This window comes from Melopsittacus undulatus, chromosome 6, assembly GCF_012275295.1.
Source record: "Melopsittacus undulatus isolate bMelUnd1 chromosome 6, bMelUnd1.mat.Z, whole genome shotgun sequence".
Lineage (NCBI taxonomy): Eukaryota > Metazoa > Chordata > Aves > Psittaciformes > Psittaculidae > Melopsittacus > Melopsittacus undulatus.
Window position 1 is genome coordinate 63,622,054 of NC_047532.1, and position 20,997 is coordinate 63,643,050.

Below are 20,997 nucleotides of genomic sequence, written 5' to 3' on the forward strand. Positions count from 1 at the left end.
TTAAGAGTCACAAAGGTCCATTTTATTAGTAGCAGCAGTTTCCACTTTTATGTAAATACTGTGTCAGCAGCTCTAATGATGCAATTAAACTCTCGCTTTAGTAAGCACATTACATAAAGAGCAAAGTCAGTTATTTAGACCAGCACTATTTGCCTTGGCTCAGCAAATCACACCAGAAATGAAGCTCTCTGTAGGGGCTGCTGATGTGAGGAACAAGTTTATCCACACGCAGAGGCTTACAGGATGAGCCTACAAAGGACCAGGCTCCACCATACACACTCTTAAGAGCAGTAGCTTTCTTCCACTGTTATTTCCCATGACAAACATCTGGGGTGTTTTAGTACAGACACACTCTAGCGACTGTTTTGTCATCCAACTTTGCTGCAGTTCCTGCATAGGTCATGCAGTTTGCAGGCTTGGCTTTGGGACAATATCTGAGTTACTGTTTTCAGTCACAGAACTCCGCCTTACCTCCCCACAGGTACAGGCCAGTAACTCCATAGTAAGCTTCAGCTACATGGGAACATGAGAGAAGCACACGCTGAAACCCTGGTTCAAAACTCAGGGCTGCATAGCAGGAAGCTGAGTTTTGGTAGATGATCTGCAGACACTGACCCATCTCTGGCTGTCAGTCCTTCACATGAATCTTTGCTGAAATGATGTGCCTCCCATCAAGCATTAAAAGCAGAACGTTCTACAAGTGGCCAAGTACTAGGAATTAACAAAACAGGAAATAACAGCGCTTTTGACAATCAGAAGAGAAGCTGCACTTTGAATTGCATGATCTGTCTTCTCCTAAACCCCGAGCAAGTATCCCCTTAGTAGGTAAATAAGAAGAGCTCTGCTGTCACTCTGCTTACTGACATACCGGATGTGGTTGTTGCCTACTGGACTTATCTACTGTTGTTTGGAGAGTTTTGTGATGCTTGGTTTTCAGCAAGCTTAAAAAGGCTTAAAGTCTCCTTGAAATCTGACTTCCCTACACGAGCCTTGATTGTGGTTAACAAACCAACGATCCATCTCTTACTATGAAACATCAATTTGTCCTCAAAAATAATGAAGAAAGTACTATCTCAGTTAGAAAACTGACTTACCTGTTGCTAGCAGATGGACAAGTCATAACAAGCAGCAAAAAGATGTCAAAAATCATTCCAATCTATATTGGGTGATTATAACCAGCTGAAGGGCTTTTTCACTCCACTTCCCAGACACTTTATAAAGAGTTTGCAGATTTACATCTAAAAGAGAACCACCACCAAGGAAACCCAGTTGCCATTCAGGCAGATTCTCACTTGGAAACAAACTGTAACTGTTGTCTTTCCATTAGCAAAAATAAGTCAGTGGCCATGCTCAGCTCCGGCAGCACCACAGTGTTTCACCAACTCCAGAAGTACTCAGTCCTGAAACACACTGGTGTAAGAGTGATTTAAACCAGAGCCTGGCTCTTGGATCATGACACAATTGCAATGAAGTGGGCTGGTGTCCATCTTGAAAGTGATACCAGTTGATCTTCTGTAGCCTCAAAGAGTAGTAATAATAACTAGAACAAAAAAAATAATCATGACATCATGCTGTCAATCAGCAAGAAGCAACATACAATAAAGCTAGCAGGGATCTCTGCCCTGTCATCAGAACCAGATTTTAATCACCTTGTCTGTGAACATACATGCAAGTGGTACCTTAAAATGCAGCAGCTAGGTCTGCTCAGAAGATTCCGGCACCCTACCCTGTGCAGTGGAGCTGTCTGATCCCATCCTGCAGTCAGAAACTCCAGGCCTGGCAGAGCACCTACGAGGGCAGACAGGGAGGGAGGTGGACGGGTGCAAGCAGAAGGCCAGGAGAGATGTGGAACAGTGCTGCTGGCATCCCCAGCAGAACCAAACAGCATCAGGAACCAGCAACAGGGATAAAGAAGATCTGCAGACTGGAAGAGGCTGTAAAAGCAACATGTATGTGGGTTTCTACTGCTATTTTTCCTCATGCCCGGTTTTCAATTCAAGCACAAGAGTGTATCCCCAAGCTTTGCACAAAATTAACATTCAGGTTTCAATATCTCACTAGAAAATTCAGGAACAACCGATCAATTTGGCAACCATTATGTTTTCACATTAAAAATATAGGTGCTTTATAGAAATGACAGAAGGAATGCAAGGAGCTTCACCTCCAAGGTGAATTCAGCAATACCAGTGGCAAACCATTTCCACAATAAATCTTGTGTACTTTCACAGTGCCCAGTACTTACTACACAGCCACTGTCAGCCTCAGAGGGCCTTGATTTCAGTGTCGCCATGTGTCACGTACCATAAATCCATCCCAGTCAGTACTGGCTATGATTTATCAGGAAAATGCCCATCTTGTTTTTGACTCCACAATGTTCTGTGCGTAAAACATCCTCTTAAGAGTCTTCCATTGCTAAGTTAACTACTACAGCATAGTGGAATTATCACTTGTAATACCAAGTATGGCAGATTGTCTTGCAACAACACTCAGAGGAAAGTGTACTGCATGGAGAACTCCTTTTTCCATGAAAACACACAAGGCTGCAATGAGACAGTAAAAAACACAAGACTTGTCAACCAGGGAAAAGCCTAATCTTAAAGAACATGAACTATGGTCCATATTTCCACTGCAGGTATAACCACTAGGAACATCTGTTTGCAGTATTTGGAAAGGCAAAAGTTCTCTCACCAATCACTTTAATAAAAGTCATTACAACCTATTAAAATCAAGGAGATTAAATCCCTAAATGGTTTAATGAAGGCTTCAATTTTTCCCACCATGTAATTTGGAAGATAAAACACTTCAAGCATTGCTTCCATCACCAGCATCTTCCTCAAGCTGCCTGTTGTTGCAGGGACTGTGAACATGAGTAGCATCATGTTCTATATCATAACCCTCAACTGTATGAGGGGATTAAGAATTGGAAGTAACTCTAATATTTTGACTAAAGTGATTTCCACAAGGTGTGCAGTAAGATATCCAGCTTGTTTTGGAAGCAAGTCTCTTCACCTTTTACATTGGAATTCTGCTGCCTGGTAAGATGCAAGTGCAAGGGAAGTCTAACATCTACAGTTATGTGAGTACACAAACCCCCACATATGTCACTAGTAAATAATCAGACTGCATACAAGATATTTGTAAAAGTAATAAAACCCTTTGATGCTCCTGATTTATGCTGGTAAATACCTATCCAGATATAAAAGGCACTTCGAAAACCCAATATGGTTTGGTTCATTAAGTTTGCAAAGTACAAACAATTGTACAAACATAAGATTGTATCGAAGCATGTCAGCCACTGTGACATCATCTACAAAATGAGTTTCCAATGGTTGAGAACACTGGTTTTATGGGAATGAGAAATGGTTTCAGCAGCTTCACTGAAGACATGACAGGGTTTCCAGTACCATAATCTTAGGAAGTAAAAAAAACCCTCAAAAACTTACAAGTTTAGGGGCCACAAAATAAATCAAGACCCAAAGTCTGTAACATTCATTCAATATTTACTCCCTAGAGGGGAAGTCCATCCATAGCCCAAGGGCAGAAATAAATCCATTCAGTCGATCCCAGAGCAGTGGTGGAGGCAGGCTCTGTCTCGAGAAGTCTGTTGTTCAACCAGTACAGTACAGAAAACTTTGGTCCAACAGCACAAGTTCAGGAATTCACTACATGGCTGCAACATCAATCTGTATGTAAAGTTGTCTTACTCCTGCCTATGGAAAAGAGAAGAGTTAAAAATCCAAACTCGTAAAGCCAAAGCAATTTAGCTATCCTGAACACAGTCCACACCAATAAGTTACCTAGTAAAGAACCTCAGGATCTTATTTTTCATCTTCTTATTCATCTTCCACATCCAGCTCACCATTCACTGAGATGCTGGCAATTTGGAAACCCCAAACTCTGAGAGCACTGTATGAATACCTAGTTCTTCACCTAGTTGAGTGAACACACTTGACTAATTATACATTAACATTACATATTAACTATTTAATAATCATATAGTAACTATGGCTTTGCTACATCACTTTTTCTGCTTCATCCTGAAAAACTATCACACATAAAGCTGAACAAAAGCAATTCTTTCCTTTGTACAAGTTTAACTCCCTGAAAGCAAGCTGCTTGGAGAGCTGTCAGGGTAAAATGGAGGCAAGCGCAAGAGAGTAACATGGGATTTGTTGTTTGAACCAGCTCTACACTAAGATTTCAGCAAGAAACTACAATGTCTAAAGCGACTTTACATGACAGCATAGCATGACTTTTGTTAAAGGTACATTAATAGTACAAAAGCATTTCTCTCAGAAACCTTGTTAAGCTGGGCTTAGGTGGACTTGCTTAGTTTTATAATTCAGTATAAGGCAGCATTAAAAGAAATTGACTGTGATGGTCACTGGTTATACAGTGATCTTGAAGCATTAGGCTGAACACTGCTGAAGATCAGATTGTCTTCAACTAACATCAACTTGCATTTAGCTCAGTCAAGCGGCAAAGCACCTAAGATTAAAAAGGGACAATATTACTGAGGAGAAAAATCTCTACTTGCTCCAACTGCTCCTCCACTTATTACCATAGATCACATAAGAAAGTTAAAACCTTGTTCTCCCAATTTGCTTCCTGGACACATGGCTCTGGATACTTGCACAGCTACAGAGCAGCTGAAGAGCTAATGACCCACTTGGAAAATGCAATCCTTTGGATGTAAGATTCATTTTAATGCAACAGAATGTTCTGCAAACATCTTGCCAAAACATACCCCTTAGTTTCAAACTACTCTGCAGAATAAGCCATGCAGGCTGATTTCTACCTACTCAATCTACAGCTGCATGTGATGGAATGTCTCAAAAAGGACCAGACTTTAAGACTAAAATTTTATTTTAGAACATTTTTAACAAGAAGAACTCATACTTCCCTAAGTCTCTAACATAAACCCAGGTATGTGTGTTTATATTTACTGGCTTCCCCATGACTGACTACTTCAAATTCCTGTAAGGAGAATTTATGCACTGAGGCAACACATTGGAGGGGTGGTTTCAGTGGTGCTTCTCCTGAAAGACCAGAAACTGAGTAGGCAAAATGCATTTAAAACCACAAAATCCAGCCTGGTATTTTTAATTAAGCTCACAGTAATTTACATTATCTCCAAAATATTACCCTTTAGCTGACAATATTTTGTAACCTAAAACACTGGTTATAAATAGGAATATTTGTCTCCTTTTCAGCTATAGAACTCTCTGCCATTCAAAAGCAGAGAAAGGACATTATGGACCACGGATTCTTGGGAGGGAGAGGCATGAATGACAAATATATTCTTAGGGGAACAGAATGACATCATCAGCAGAGTGAAAAACTTACATAGGTCACAGCCTGTGGTCAGAAGCCCTATCTTGAGGGAAGCCTCATCTATTTCCTTGGCTCCCCATTAGTCAATATAAGGTTTCAACTTAATGTGATACACCTCAGACAACTACAGCTGTTACTTCCATTAACATACAGCTTAACTTCCATTAAGCAGCATCAAAAAGCAATGCAGAGGTACAGCAGTTTCATTTACACTACTGAGTATTATGAAATTGTTCTATACAGCTAGAGCAGAGCAGCTCTTCAAAACACGCCAACATCAAAACCAGAAACATTTCGTTTTTCTTGATAAGAGCTACAAATCCACAACCAGTGACAGGCGCTTTACACTTTGAGATGTGATTTCTGCTCATGAGACATACCTGAGTAAATATATTGTGAGTCTGGCTTAGAATCCACCTTCCATCGGCATCAGGAGCTACTAGTAATTTCAAAGTCCCTATGTAAACATCAGTACAGAGGGTCCAGAAATGGGGCTCATGTAAACTGTAAACTCCTTGCAGCTGCTGCACCTAAAAATACAGGCACATTTTAAAATACATACTTCAGAAAATGTCTGTACTATGTTTTCTTACAGAAAATATCATAAATTATATTCCCTTTACTTCTAATTCACTGTGCAATTTATGATACTTCAATTCCTTATTACTATTTCAGCAATTGTAATGAAGGAGAACACATGCAGATCGTAGGTACACGTCATGATTCGGTATGTTGCTGCATTGATATTCTACATATATTTTACTAAAATCACTTCTGAAAACAGTGAGGCCCAAGAGAAAAGTCACAGTTATGGAATTTGAGAGAGCATTCCATTAAAAGAGCAGTTTCCATAAATGCAGGAATATCCCCATTAAAAAACTGGAGAAATTCAAACCATTAACAGAAATCTATTAATGTGTCTTGTGAGGGGTTATGTTTGTCCTGTCCAAACCCTTTCTTTTGCCTCTGTCCACTTTTAGCAAACCCTCCATGTATTACAGTCCTGTACTTGGCACTCCTACAAGTCCTTTGTATTCACTTCGCAAAGGCGCTCAATGTTCAGTCATAACACAGTAGTAGATAAGTTACAGAGTAGTACCAGAAAGCCCCAGTCTAGAGTAATACACTTCCAGTGTTACTTACTACTAGACTCTGAGGGAGACAAAAACTAACAAACCAGAAAAACATTATCCACTTTGTATCAGCACAAAGTACTTTGAGACTTCAGGGCTTCAGGCCCTGTTTTTCTAAAACACCCTAGCATGCTCACCAACAGGGAAGGGCTCGTTGGAAATGTGACTCTCCAGGGAAGTCTTGGATGTAGTGATCATGAGATGGTCGAATTTGAGGTCCTCAAGACAGTGAGAAGAGCATGCAGTAAGCTCACTGCCCTGGACTTCAAGAGAGCAGACTTTGGCCTCTTCAGGAACCTGCTTAGCAAGGTTCCATGGGATATAGCCCTACAGGGCAAGGGGGCCCAAGACTCTTGGTTAATATTCAAGGATCACCTGCTACAAGCTCAGGAGTGTTGCATCCCGACTAGAAGGAAGTGCAGCAGGAGGGCCAGGAGACCCCCTTGGGTGGATAAGGAGCTGCTGAGAAAAATTCACAAGAAAAAAGAGGCTTATAAAAGGTGGAAACAAGGACAGGCAGCCTGGGATGAATACAGGGATGTTGTCCGGGTAGTTAGGGACCAAGTTAGGAAAGCTAAGGCCCAATTGGAGCTAAACTTGGCAAGGGATGTTAAAGATAATAGGAAGGGATTTTATAGGTATGTAGTGGCTAAAAACAGACTAAAGACAATGTAGGCCCCCTCCGGAAACTTTCAGGAGAACTGGCTACACAGGATTTGGAGAAGGCTGAGGTTCTGAATGGCTTCTTTGCCTCAGTATTCACTGACAAAGGCTCTGACAGCACCACCCAAGTCTTGGAAGGTGGACGCAGGGACTGTGAAAATCTAGACCTTGAGCCCACTGTACATGAGGATCTGGTTCGAGACCATCTTAAGAACCTGAATGTACACAAGTCCATGGGACCTGATGAAATCCATCTGCGGGTCCTGAAGGAGCCGGCGAATGAAGTTGCAAAGCCACTGGCCATCATATTTGAAAAATCATGGCAGACAGGTGAAGTTCCTGATGACTGGAAAATGGGAAATATAACCCCCATTTTCAAGAAGGGGAAAATGGATGACCCAGGAATTACAGACCAGTCAGTCTCACCTCTGTGCCTGGCAAAATCTGGGAGCAGATTCTTTTGGAAGGCATGCTAGGGCACATGAAAAAGAGAAATGTGCTCGGTGACAACCAGCATGGCTTCACTAAGGGGAAATCCTGCTGACCAATTTGGTGGCCTTCTATGACGGGGCTACAAAAGTGATGGACAGGGGTGGAGCAGTTGACGTCATCTACCTGGACTTGTGCAAAGCGTTCGACACTGTCCCACATGACATCCTTGTCTCTAAATTGGAGTGTCATCAATTTGATAGGTGGACCACTCGATGGATAAAGAACTGGCTGGATGGCTGCACGCAAAGAGTTGTGGTCAACGGTTCAATGCCCGGCTGGAGACCAGTAACAAGTGGTGTCCCTCAGGGATCGGTGTTGGGACCGGTCTTGTTTAATATTTTTGTTGCTGACATGGACAATGTAATTGAGTGTGCCCTCAGCAAGTTTGCCGATGACACCAAGCTGTGTGGTTCGGTTGATACGCTGGAGGGAAGGAATGCCATTCAGAGGGACCTTGACACACTTGTGAGGTGGGCTGATGCCAACCTCATGAAGTTTAACCATGACAAGTGCAAGGTCCTACACCTGGGTGGGAGCAATCCCAGGCACAGCTACAGGTTGGGCAAAAAGGAAATTCATGGTAGTCCTGCAGAGAAGGACTTGGGGGTGTTAGTCAATGAGAAAATGAACATGAGCCAGCAGTGTGCGCTCACAGCCCAGAAAGCCAACCGTATCCTGGGCTGCATCAAGAGGAGCGTGACCAGCAGGTCAAAGGAGGTGATCCTGCCCCTCTACTTTGCTCTCATGAGACCTCACTTGGAGTATTGTGTTCAGTTCTGGTGTCCTCAACATAAAAAGGACATGGTACTGTTAGAATAAGTCCAGAGGAGGGCCACAAGGATGATGAGGGGACTGGAGAACCTCCCATATGAAGACAGGCTGAGAAAGTTGGGGCTGTTCAGCCTGGAGAAGAGAAGGCTGCGTGGAGACCTCTTAGCAGCCTTCCAGTATCTGAAGGGGGCCTACAGGGATGCTGAGGAGGGACTCTTCATTAGGGACTGTAGTGATAGGACAAGGGGTAACAGGTTGAAACTTAAACAGCAGAGGTTTAGACTTGATATAAGGAAGAAATTCTTTACTGTTAGGGTGGTGAGGTACTGGAATGGGTTGCCCAGGGAGGTTGTGAATGCTCCATCCCTGGCAGTGTTCAAGACCAGGTTGGATGAAGCCTTGGGTGATATGGTTTAGTGTGAGGTGTCCCTGCCCATGGCAGGGGGGTTGGAACTAGATAATCTTGAGGTCCTTTCCAATCCTAACCTATGATTCTATGATTCTATGATTTTAAAACACAAACCAAGTTGAAACTACAGACAATTTAGGACAGCAGAAGGATAAGAATCAAACTGGTACCTCTACTTGTACAATCTAAGGAAGCTTTCACAGGCAGTACTGGGAAAGCATCACAAAATATCCTTATACACACAGTTGTGGCTTATTCAGTCAGCAGATTGATCTGAAGGGAAAACTGGCTAAGAGCTCACCCTCTGGTAGCACTGAGGCAGAGTGTTTTCCAGGGAAGGAGGAGTTCGCTGCATCAGAATTCCAATGGATTCTTTTAGAAGTGGAACAATACTGGAAAGAAAAAAGCAAGTTACCATGCTATTACATTGTCTAAAGATGCAGAGCAACACAACATTCCTTAATGCTCTTGAAGCACTTTTTTTCAGTTGTTTCACCAGAAGCTAGGAAAGTTGTCCTGAAAACCTGGTACAGAAAAGGACTGACATAACTGCTGTGGTGCCTCACCAAAGACAAGATTACTTCTACCCCAGATCTGCCACAGAGACAACTTGTGGATGCTCACATAAGATTAATAGTTGAATCCTGGTATTTGAGATGAGCTTTCTTAGTCTCTTCAAAGTTATATGTCAAAGCAGCTGATAAGCACAGCTCAAAACCCAGACCTACTTCAATGGTAATCACTCACAACCCACCATTAAAATAGCCAACTAAAATGGGGTTTGCTTTTGTGCTTGGCTTCAGACATATTTTTCTTATGAACTCTGATAATAATGGGGAGATCATAAAACAAAATTAATATGGACCAGCCCAGCTCTAACAAAGTTATTCTGTCAGAAACAGACAACTTAGCATATTCTTGAAGTGAACTCAGCAAAGGGGCTCAGCCAAACTCAAGGATTAAACATCTGGAAGTAATCAGAGGTCCCCTCCTGGACAAATAGTCTTGTTTAATCAGCAAACCAAGAGAAGACTTAGTGCCCTTTTTATTACTGGTACTTTCCTTTATTTTTCTAATAGAACCAGTTGGCCAGTTAGCCCATTGGCTGAAGCTACCACTAAGTATTCATACTCATATTACAGCTGGAGAATGGCGAATTGCTGTTTAGGAGCAGTGTATCCTGTCTGGCTCAACAGAGCATCCTAACATTTTCAAGAGGATGACAAATATCTACAGCCCAATACTAACACTTGAACAGCAATCACATTTCAAGAGCACGTTAAGTCAACTCACCACTCTAGACCACAAATGATAATGTATTTCAGAAGCTGTAAGCTGAATTTCAGTGCTCGGCACTGGCATCGCAGCTAGAACACACAGAGTAACAGGATAACAAACATCCAGAAAACATGTCCAAGAGATAAACTGGGCTGCCTGTTAAAGGAAACCACCAAAGTGTTGTTTGAAACCTCATGAAGCGATGCAGAACACACTGCACACCCCAGGTGTATATCTGCAGATGGTGAACAGCATGTCCCAGCCATTCTTTTCCATTTCTGAAGATCTGGTTCCATTTGCATGTGGAAGTAGTGCTGGCTGTGAGCTGAGCAGTCGACCTCCTCAGCTAACCCATTAGGGAGGGCTCGGAGGTGGTTAGAGGGGATTAGACTCTTGTCTAATGAACCCCTGGAAAAACAGACAGCCTAAATTTATGTCTCCTTGCATGCACAGTGTTTATTCCAGCCAAATTCACTGCCTGATGCACTTCATATGGCCTCACCCAGTTCCACCGCTACGGGGGAACTGGTTCAGATGTAAGAAGAAGCAATTAGAAGCAGGCAGAAGTTGCCTAAACTGGACCTGTCACACAGACAATTAAACATTCAGCAAGGCAGTAACTGCCCAACTGTCTAAAGGAAGATTAATTGGAGTGTAACATTCTACAGACAGTGAATTACAAAAGTTTACGGAAAAAGGTTCTTATCAATGGACCCAACTCACTAAATAATGTCCATGTCACAAGCACTACATCAAAGGGAGCTGGGGCTGCCAAAAATACTCTCTTGCTGAAATGATTTCAGATTAACTCACTATTTAAAAATGCAGGTTTGCTTCTTTGTAATAACCTTGACAGACCAATACACAAGTTCAGGATACAAATGGAATACAAGATCTTTGAACTCCAGACTCCAGGCCCCTTTAACAGATGGGTGAGACATCTAAAGGCTTCAAAATATACACACATGCATACAGCCTGCATATTTTTCCCAGGGAAAGGACTAAAGGAATGGAGGACATGGAAGCTTGCATTTCTATTGGGACATACCACTAAGAGTGGGTGGGAAGGAAAACAAGAAAGAAACACAATCAAGAAATGTCCGATTTGCAGAACTTATTTACACTATTTTATCTATCTGATATACATTATCTGACAGAATGGAAATGAACTGGCAAGTAGGAGATTTGGAGAGACAGCCTGCAGAAACTGCATGAGACTGGCAGGTTGGACATGTTAACCCATTCTAAAAAAGCCAAAAAAAGGATCTGGTCAGTGAAACCAGTTGATTCACTCTGGAACAGGATGCACACTGGAGAGAGGAAGTGAAAACCCTGTTAGAAGCTCTTCCACTGAACAAGCTTTGAAAATTGACATCTGCTTCATTCTAAGAACCGTGTGCCTAAAAAACTGATCTTCCAAGGTTAACTCTAACAGCAAGGGGTGCATAAGCACCAAAGACTGCCTCCCCTTGCCCAGCAGTACTGTTCATTGAGCATGAAGGAACTGGCAGGGTTTTTAACCTGGAGAAGGCTCAGGGGGTACCTTATCGCTCCCTACAACTGCCTGACAGGAGGATGGAGCCAGGAGGGGGCTGGGCTCTGCTCCCAAGGAGCAAAGGATGGGACAAGAGGAAATGGCCTCAAGCTGCACCAGGGCAGGTTTGGATGGAGCTGAGGAACAATTCCTTCCCCAGAGGGTGCTCAGGCATTGGAACAGGCTGCCCAGGGCAGGGCTGCAGTCACCGTCCCTGCAAGTGTTCACACACCATGGAGACGAGGCCTCAGTGCCATGGGTTAGTGGTGGCCTTGGCAGTGCTGGGAATGGTTGGACTGCATGAGCTTAAAGGGCTTTTCCAACCTGGTTGATTCTGTGATTAGCCCAGAATTAACTAATATACAAAATGTGAGTGGGCAAACACTCCACTCCTCATACAGGTGATACAGCTTAAAACATGGTCTTCCCTGATGGCAAGATTTCCCCTATTCATGGAATTCAGCTCCACACTAAAGCTTTGAGAGAGAAATCTTCTATGCAAGTGTTTTACAACAATGCTGCACAAGTCATGCTTTTACCCGGACCTCACAAAAGCACTAAAGCCATGGTGTGAAACAGCTACAGCTTAAAAGTCCAAAGAGTAAAGGTAAATCAGGATGTGGGGCTTGATACTGCAGGTGAAAGCTAAAGCATACCTCAGGTCACACCTCCCTCCTCTCAGAAGTGTTCACCTACAAGCTTCTCTTTTGGAAAGCTGGAAAGGCCAAACACCAGATGCAGGGATGGGATTTGTCCTCACAACTGCTGTTAGAGCAGAAGCCCATGCATCCAGAGGGAAACTATCTTACTAGGTGTCTTACGTTTTACTGTAAGCCTAACTAACACAACAAAATAAAGAATCCAGTTTTCTGCTCTTTCAGGTTTTCCACTGCTCCATGCATACTACTGACATACAAAACCTTTTAATTAAAACACAGAACTCCACACAGTATGCCCTTTTCTCAAACACAAACTAAAAAACAGTATTACTTAATCACCAGGAGGCACTAGAAATATTAGTACCATATCTCATGTGACTGAAGAAAACAATAGGAAAGATGAGCAAGCAGACTGAAAAGTGTGGTTACAGAATCTGACCAAGCTTTCCTTTTTTTGGATTAGTCATTAGTGTAAGACACACGTGGTGGTCTCCGCAGCAGCTACTGCACTTATACTTCCCCTCCCTTTTGCTTTTTATTTACAAAAATATTACTGATAAAAAAACAAATGCTGCTGAATTTGCACCTAAAAAAGTTTTGTCATACAGCAGCAGTCTGGAAGCTTTGGTGCTAAAGCAGACACAATCTTCCAGTGGTCTCCAATTACCAAGCCTTGAATCTAAAATACCACACTCAATCCTGGACTGGTTTGTGTTTAGAAGGGACCTCAAAGTTCATCCAGTTCCAACCCCTACCATGGGCAGGGACACCTCACACTAGAGCAGCTTGATCCAAGCCCCTGTGTCCAACCTGGCCTTGAATACTGCCAGGGATGGGGCAGCCACAGCTTCTCTGGGCACCCTGTGCCAGGGCCTCAGCACCCTCACAGGGAAGAGCTTCTGCCTTAGATCTAACCTGAACTTCCCCTGTTTCAGTGTGAACCCATCACCCCTTGTCCTATAGCTACAGTCTGAGATGAAGAGTCCCTCTCCAGAATCCTTGCAGTCCCCTTCAGACACTGGAAGCTGCTCTGAGATCTCCACGCAGCTTCAGAATGTGAAAGAGGCACTAACCCACAGCAAGACTTGGGACATAAACAGATCCCCTAGAAAAGTCCTAATAGCAAAAGCAGCTAATGTGTGTAAATTGAGTTGGCAGTACATCACAGTTGTACTGTTGCAGAGGGAGTTAAAGATGCTCAAGCAGATAAAAACTATTGATAAGTCCAGCTTGCCACTACGACGCACGGTTTGAGTAGCAACCAAGAGTGAAAGCATCAGACTCTTCATCAACATGCATCCCATTCAGATAATGCTCACACCCATTCCAGTCCCACTGTTTGGTAGGCACAGCCAGAAAGACTTTGGCATTGCCACAAGCTGGGACACCAAGGCTGAAAACCCTTTACACAGCCACTGCAATCAGAGCACAGCACGAAACGCATTTAATGCTTTCAGCATGATAGAAAATATTTGTGACAGAAGTGTTTGCCTTCCACAAAATCTAAGACTCAAGATCAGCTATGGTTCTTCAAATCACATAGGTGAAAAACAGCACCCAGGTTTCAAGATCTTTTCTTCTTCCTCCAGCCACCACTCACATGGGCAGTACCAAGACTGTCACCCTGTTTCAAAACTTTAATAACAGTTTTCTATCAAGCAGTGGCAGCTTTAATCAGACTGCAGGCTTTGGTCAAGACAAGAATCACAGGTTTAATGCTTAGTTTCCCAATTCTAAATTTGCTGCTTTCAATGCAGTGCTTTCATTTGCAAGCAAGGCCAGCAGGTACCATAAGCCTGTAAACAAAGGCAGTGCAGGCCATTTAGCAATGATGGCTCAAAACACCACCATCAAGCATGCTTGTTCAAGGGAGTTTTCTAAGAATATTCCTTCTGAAACTAAGCAAATGCAGCACTTCATTGAATAAAGCAACTTTTTCAACTGTTATGCCCCAAACATTATAGGCATATACCCTAAATGTTACATGCATGTGCTCCCTCAAAGCTCTTTCATGCAATACCATGTTCAAGCAGCTCTAGATGAAGTAAGCCATGGAAACAACTTCACTAAGTGACTCAATTGCCTCATTTGTTCAACCCCTTACTAAGTGGTGTGCATGCTCTATCCAATCCAATATCATATTTAGTCTACAGTGCCTGTCTAGAAAGATGTGGGACTAACAACAGTTTCAGACAAACTTCTTGCTTTGTACTGGAGTTGTGGCTTTTGGTCATGACTATTTCACATTGAGACACTAAAATTGCTTCAACATTTCAGAACAAGGCTTCGAATTCTAATGTTAAAAAATACATTTATTTTTTAATATTAAAAGCAGTTTGGAGTCTTTAAAACACCTTGGGAAAAACTCAAAAGAGTGTCAACCTAAACAATTTTGTAAAAGAAATTAGATAAAATGCTCATAAAACAGACTCCTCTTCTACTTTAACCACGTCCTGTTTATGCATTATAATTCAATGGACACTTGCATGAGATTGTGCAGAAAGTAATCAAAGGAGGATTCATCAGATATTAGTGGTAGCATCCAGGAACACAACAGCTACACTCTCCCCCCCCCCCAAACCAACCCTTCAGAAAGGGCCATAGATTTCTGATGCAGAAATTAGAAAAGATTGCAGGATAGAGTCTTCCCATTGAGAATCCACAAACTGACAAGCCCTCTGCTTTCAAGACTCATCAGATGAATACATAGAGAAAACACAACTTTCTGCAACAAGGGAAATCATAATGGAATTTGCAAAGTGGAGAGTATCTGACTTCATGCCTTTGCCTGTCTGTATCTGAACAGTAATACAATGACTGTTTTTCTTCCTCTATGAACCATCTTATCATCATGGATGGTGACAGCAGAATAAACAATGGTTTTATGTCCAGAAGTGTAAAGGATTACTAAAGTAAAACAACACAAAAGGGGACTCAAGCTCTCAAGGAATATCCATCTGAAACTGCTAGTCATCTTGTTTATGATCGTGTTTAAGTGTATTTCAAGTAAAGCCATCAGTAGTTAAGTCTTTTGGACTACTTAAGAATTAAAAACCCAACCAACCAAAACAAACCAAACCAAACCCAACTCAAACTTTCAATTACTGCTTGCTCCTGCTGTGCTGGGATGTGTCAGTCTGCAAGACATGCAGGCTTGCATCTACTAACTGTGATGCAGTTGACTGCACTCAACAGAACGATTCTAGAGATCATTATAGCACCATAGACCAACAAAATGATACAGGCTGAGGTCTGGGATCAGGTCAAAATATACATGAAACTGAGGGTCTCCAGCACTGGCAGCATAGAGCATGAACCTCATACACTTCTAACTGTGCTAGAAGACATATCCATAAACAGCTTTATTTTGAAACTTTTATCATGGAAGGTAGTCTTCTTCACTCTCTGTAGGCATGGAAAAAAAATACTTTCTGATCAGCACTCCATATGTGCTTTGCTGTACACAAAGCTAAGACCTTTAAATGCAAAGTATATGGAAACTAGTGCTTTACTCAGCTATTACCTGGAAAATAGTTTCCTCCCCATTAGTAGCCTGCACATTTATCTCCATTTTTTTTTATATTTCAGTAATCAAATTAGTTTGCAATAATTTGTCCTTTATGAAATTACAGGAGGTTTGGGTGAAAATATTAAGTTTCTATTAAAGTGGTAATTCAACAGTGATCTTTAACACACAGACTTCTGTGAGCATTTAGTAACCTACTCTGTTAATTTGGGAGATTCACATAAACGGTTTTGTGAATGCTGCCATACGCATGCCATATGTGGTACAAACACAAGTAGCTGCAGTTAGTCAGATTACATCCATCACTACAGAGATGCTCAGTTATGAGGTTGTAACTGGAGTTGTGGCACTCTGCCCTATGTCACCAATGAAACCTCTGCCAGAAAAGCCCCAGTAGCAGCAGCACTGAATGAAATGTTTGCTTGTCCAGTCTGATCCATATAGCTTCACATGGACAGTCAGCTTGGTAAGCAACAACAGGGAAAGGCCAGAACTACCTGAAGCATTTCCACCAGATCTGCAAAGGAGTAAGGATGTCTCAGAATACAAATCCAAAAGGAAAAAAGGCAGCTCTCGCCAGGGAAAAAAAAAAAAAAACACAAAAAGTACCAGATCTGATTTGTCAAGGACAAGGGCACATCCTGTGCCAGCAGGCTCAGCTCTGCTGCCCTGAAGCAATTCTGCTCCATTTATTGAAGCACACTAGTTTATATAAGTATATACTAAATACAGAGAGGAAGCTTTCTACAGCTTGAACTTCAAAGACATTTTTGTATAATCATACAAACAGGGCTAAAAGATGAAGATTTAAGTGCAAAAGCTGTAGCTGTAGAAAAGGGAAAGACAGACAATTCCTGTAAGAGCACAGCAAGAAAGCTGTACAGAACAGAGGTATCAAATCTTGGAAGAAAAGCAAACATTGCAAGTCATTAGTATAAAAGACAAACCTTTTCTTCCAAGCTGTAATTTGTGCCGTAACTTGCATCAAAGACATTGCCAACTATCAGTGATAGCGATGCTTACCTTACACCTATAAGTAGTGCTATCAGCATTGAACAAATAGGATCTGCTATCATGAGACCATAGTTCTGCATCAGTATAGCAGATATAATCACACCAATACTTCCCAGCGTGTCTGCAACAATGTGCAGAAATACACCTGTAAGAGATTAATTGACATCATTACAACTTGATATTCTTAAAGTTAATGGAGTCTTTTACAGCCAGGTTACAGAGAAGAGTTACAAGATCTAGGTAACAATTTATGCTTGTTAAACTCATGGTCAATTTTTGGTTAAGCACACACAAAAAGATCACAGGATTTCAATGTACTCATAGAACACAGACCATGTGAAGAATTGACATTATTTTCTGTACTTAGCAGTCACAGGTATTTCAATACTCACCCATATTGCAGTAATGAAACTCATATTGTCTGATGCCTACATACAAGCAGTAGTGTATAAGATGGAAAGACTGTCAATAGAAACAGCTCTGTAAAGCTTTGAAAGATGCTTATGTTTCACTGACAGCACCTTGTAGGAGTTATTTGGCAAAGGACTTTGAGAATTAACCAACACTGCAGACACAAACAACTTTGCAGAATAGCACACTACCTTAGAAGACAAAGAAACAAGGACTTGGCAGATAAGCAAAATTTAGCCTCTGGAGCTCTCTGCTGGCAACGATGGGAACAGTCATTCAGAAACAGCTTTTGGAATACATAGCAGGTAGTCCGTTATGGGCAACATGCTGGGAGGGCACATGGCCATGAAAGCTGGCCCCAACAGACAGAAGGATATTGTTGTGCATTTGGGTATGCCAAATAATTACTACCTACTGCATGACTCAGTTTTCTCCCCCAAATTTTGAGCACTTAAATTAATCAAAGTTCAAACCTAACATTTAAATTATCAGTAATTTATTTACACTAATGCTCAGAAGATCACAGACTCCAATATTGCCTCAAGCAATTTAGACTGAATTACCATCTTGTCCAAACAACCATAACAGCTTGATGAAATACAAGTTGTAAGCTCAGGCATCCTTTAACAATTATACCAATATGCATTTTCCAAATACATTCTATCTTAATATTGGTCTTCACTTGCCAGAGCACACAATGAGATTAGGCTCCTTCAGTTTCTGCATTAACCACTCTTTCCTAGAGTTTTATTATTTGATGTTTTCAGCATCAGTATCAGAAGCTGAATACCAGCTTCTGGGATCTCCCTTTTAAACTGGTATTTCAACTTCAGTGAATGTAGAAGGTGACTTCAAAAAATAGCTCCTCTTAGAAAAACAGCATTTTCCCAGAGGCACCCTCTAAACCAGATGTGACAGTCAGTCATAAACAGGCAGACCAGGATAAAACTAATAAAACCACTATACTTTTTTTCAGCATACCTTGCAAAATCTGCTTGCTGGATCCAGCCATCCCTTCAAGAGAATTGTCACCTGTGAAGATTAATTATTGGTAAGTTAACATGCTACACAAGGACTCTCTCTAATGGTATATTCTGGTATGGTTTTCCCTTCTGATATGTCTGGAACAGCTTTTACTTCAGCTATTTGTTTTAAAGTCTTAAAACACATTATTAAAACAATTACCACTTTACACAATAGATTTTATGTATGTATAAAGATCAACATGTTTAATGAAAACAAACTGAGAAATTAGCCCTTTTCAGTATTTAGCAATGTAAGATCCTCTCAAGAATAAAAGCCCTACACACAGGCAAGAGCGAGGTCAAATAAATTTGCTCACCAGAAATATTTCACTTAAGGAAGCATTTATGCCTAATGTAAACCAAGAAGGATAAAACTTGGAAAAGGTAAAACTAAGTAAAAAAGTCCTCTCAACCAAGCAGATTAATGCCCCTGTGGAACAGATCCATCCCTGGCAGAGTACAAGGCCAGGTTGGACAGAGCCTTGAGCAACATGGTCCAGTGTGAGGCATCTCTATCCACAGCAGGGGGTTGGAACTGAATGATCATAAGGTCCTTTTCAACACAAACCAGTCTGGGATTCTATGTCAGAAATATTTTTTATGGAAAAAACTGTTAAAGGATAGTAAATGACTTCTAGTGAAAATATAGCATAATTTATGTGAAAATTGCTTTGAGTTTCAAATTGCACAAAACTACCTTTGCTGTTCCACTGAGGTGGAGAACATGGGGAGAGCAAGGAAGAGGCAGGAGGGAGGAGCTTCTGCTTTCTAGCAAAACTCTGGGAGAACACTTGGAAAGCAAGCACCAATTTTTTACTAAGAATAGCAGAGAAAGGACAAGTAGATATTTTTATACTCTGTCACCTCCTGTCTGCAAGTTATCACACTATTCCCTGCTCTGAATGTGCCCATTTGGAGTCACATCACATCCTAGTTTATGGCTTAGGCAGGAAGGATTGACATGGCTGCATTACAATAAGGTTTTCCTTTGACTGTTTCAAACAGGTGGTAACCACACTGTCTCTTCTCCCATAGTGAAGGCTACTGATTATATTCTGCATGTATGTCTCCTCACAGATTGTTTGCCATTATAGAAAAGATTCAAGCATAGAAAAGATATCAAGTCCCTGTTTCATAACCAGCTTTAGAACAGATTACAGCTACACAAGATGGGGAAAATCTTGTATTTGAGATCCCAAACCAACTACAACATGTAAGTTGAGTCAAGATGGCCTATGACATGAACTATGTACTTACCATGACAGTAATCCTGACCATGAGAGTGTCCATGGCCATGATCATGAGTGTGTCCATGGCTGTGTTTATGTTCATGGCTGTGACCATGACCTCCGTGACTGTGTCCATGGCTGAGACCACCGTTAAATAGAGAATGGCTGTGTTCATGACCTATAAACAAATGGCACCATCAGAACATATATTTAAATTGTTGAATCAAAACATGCTTACATTTGTTTCTAAGCAACTTAAAACCTATTCATCTTTTAGGTCATCTTAATGTACAGCTTTAAATAAGTTCAGAAAATTAACACAAGACATCTGACATCTAGATCTATGCTTGGCAACTGTATAAAAATATATGTGATTTGAGGAGTCAAATGCTTTTATACATTCCCACTTCTGAGATATGTTGTGCAATGCCTTTAGTACAATCATGTAGATGTACACATAATAGAAGCATATTAAAAATAGCTGTTTTAAGAAACCAGAAATTGGCTATCACTCAGACATTAGAAAAATAATAAATTCGAGCCAAATCACTGGTTAAAGACCAAAGCCTCTTTTCTTCCACCAGTCTCTATCAGTTTATGTGGTAAGCTGAAAGAGCTACCAATTAGCTTTGCAGAAAGAAAAAACCCTATTACCAAATATATATATTTAGGCAAACACTGTATTTTGAATTTAAATGCAGAATTTAACTTGAGAAGCATCTGAAGCTGAATCAGCCCACGCTTAAGATTTGGTTCAGACACTGCTTTGTAAATTTTTGAGCCAAAATCTGCTTAACTCCAGCTTAATTTTGTCCAAATGACACTCTGGAAATCTGTCCCAGTAAGGTACAGAAGAGTGCATGCTCCAGAAAGTACATTCTGGAGTTCTAGGTCTTCCAGTTAATGGATATTAACACGGAAAAGAGGCAGTGACATACCAGACCTAGTGATAAAACAGAAGTCAATACTGCAACAAGTCACATATCTATTTGCCTAGGATTGCCACTAAAATGACACTACAATTCAATCCTCGGGTTCTCATGGTGCCATGGGAGGAAACAGTACTGAAAATTATAGACATCCTACCAGAGCTATGTGAATGCCCATGACCTCCATGTTGAAAAACAAATATTCCTATAAGATTTACAATGAATCCTAGTACAGAAACAGGAAGAAGTCTTTCATGATGCACATCAGGAGGCTCGAGTGCTCTCTAAAAAGCAAAACAAAAAAAACCTAAACACCAAAACAAAACTAACAAACCCAAAATCACAAACCCAGAAGCAAATGTAATTTTACAATCTCTTTACATCCTTAAAAGACACTGAAAAACCTAGAAATTGCTCAGGACTTTCAGGTTTTGAGAAGGTACATGGACAGTTCTCACTGTCTGAAGTTGAAGTTGTTTATTACAAAAGCTGTGAAAGTATAGCAGAATATTCTGACAGTCTAACTTTTATCACAAGATTTCAATATGCTGCAGGATGTGACTCAACACCATATGAACACATTTAAGTGT

General features: G+C 41.2%; 1 protein-coding gene across 3 annotated transcripts in view; it reads right to left on the reverse strand.

Moving 5' to 3' along the window:
- The window catches only part of SLC30A7 (solute carrier family 30 member 7), a 26,434-nt gene continuing 5,437 nt past the window's right edge, over positions 1–20,997 (reverse strand). For 2 of the 3 annotated variants that reach the window (XM_005141464.3, XM_034063953.1), the window contains exons 5-11: positions 20,565–20,691; positions 19,507–19,656; positions 18,206–18,256; positions 16,823–16,958; positions 9,104–9,194; positions 5,715–5,864; positions 1–3,710 (exon numbers count right to left, since the gene is read on the reverse strand). In XM_005141464.3, the coding sequence (XP_005141521.1) occupies positions 3,663–3,710; positions 5,715–5,864; positions 9,104–9,194; positions 16,823–16,958; positions 18,206–18,256; positions 19,507–19,656; positions 20,565–20,691 (753 nt within the window). In that variant the 3' untranslated portion in view covers positions 1–3,662. Of the gene's footprint in view, positions 3,711–3,969; positions 4,489–5,714; positions 5,865–9,103; positions 9,195–16,822; positions 16,959–18,205; positions 18,257–19,506; positions 19,657–20,564; positions 20,692–20,997 lie in introns of those variants that run through there. The other variant, XM_031042248.1, reaches the window with a different exon arrangement.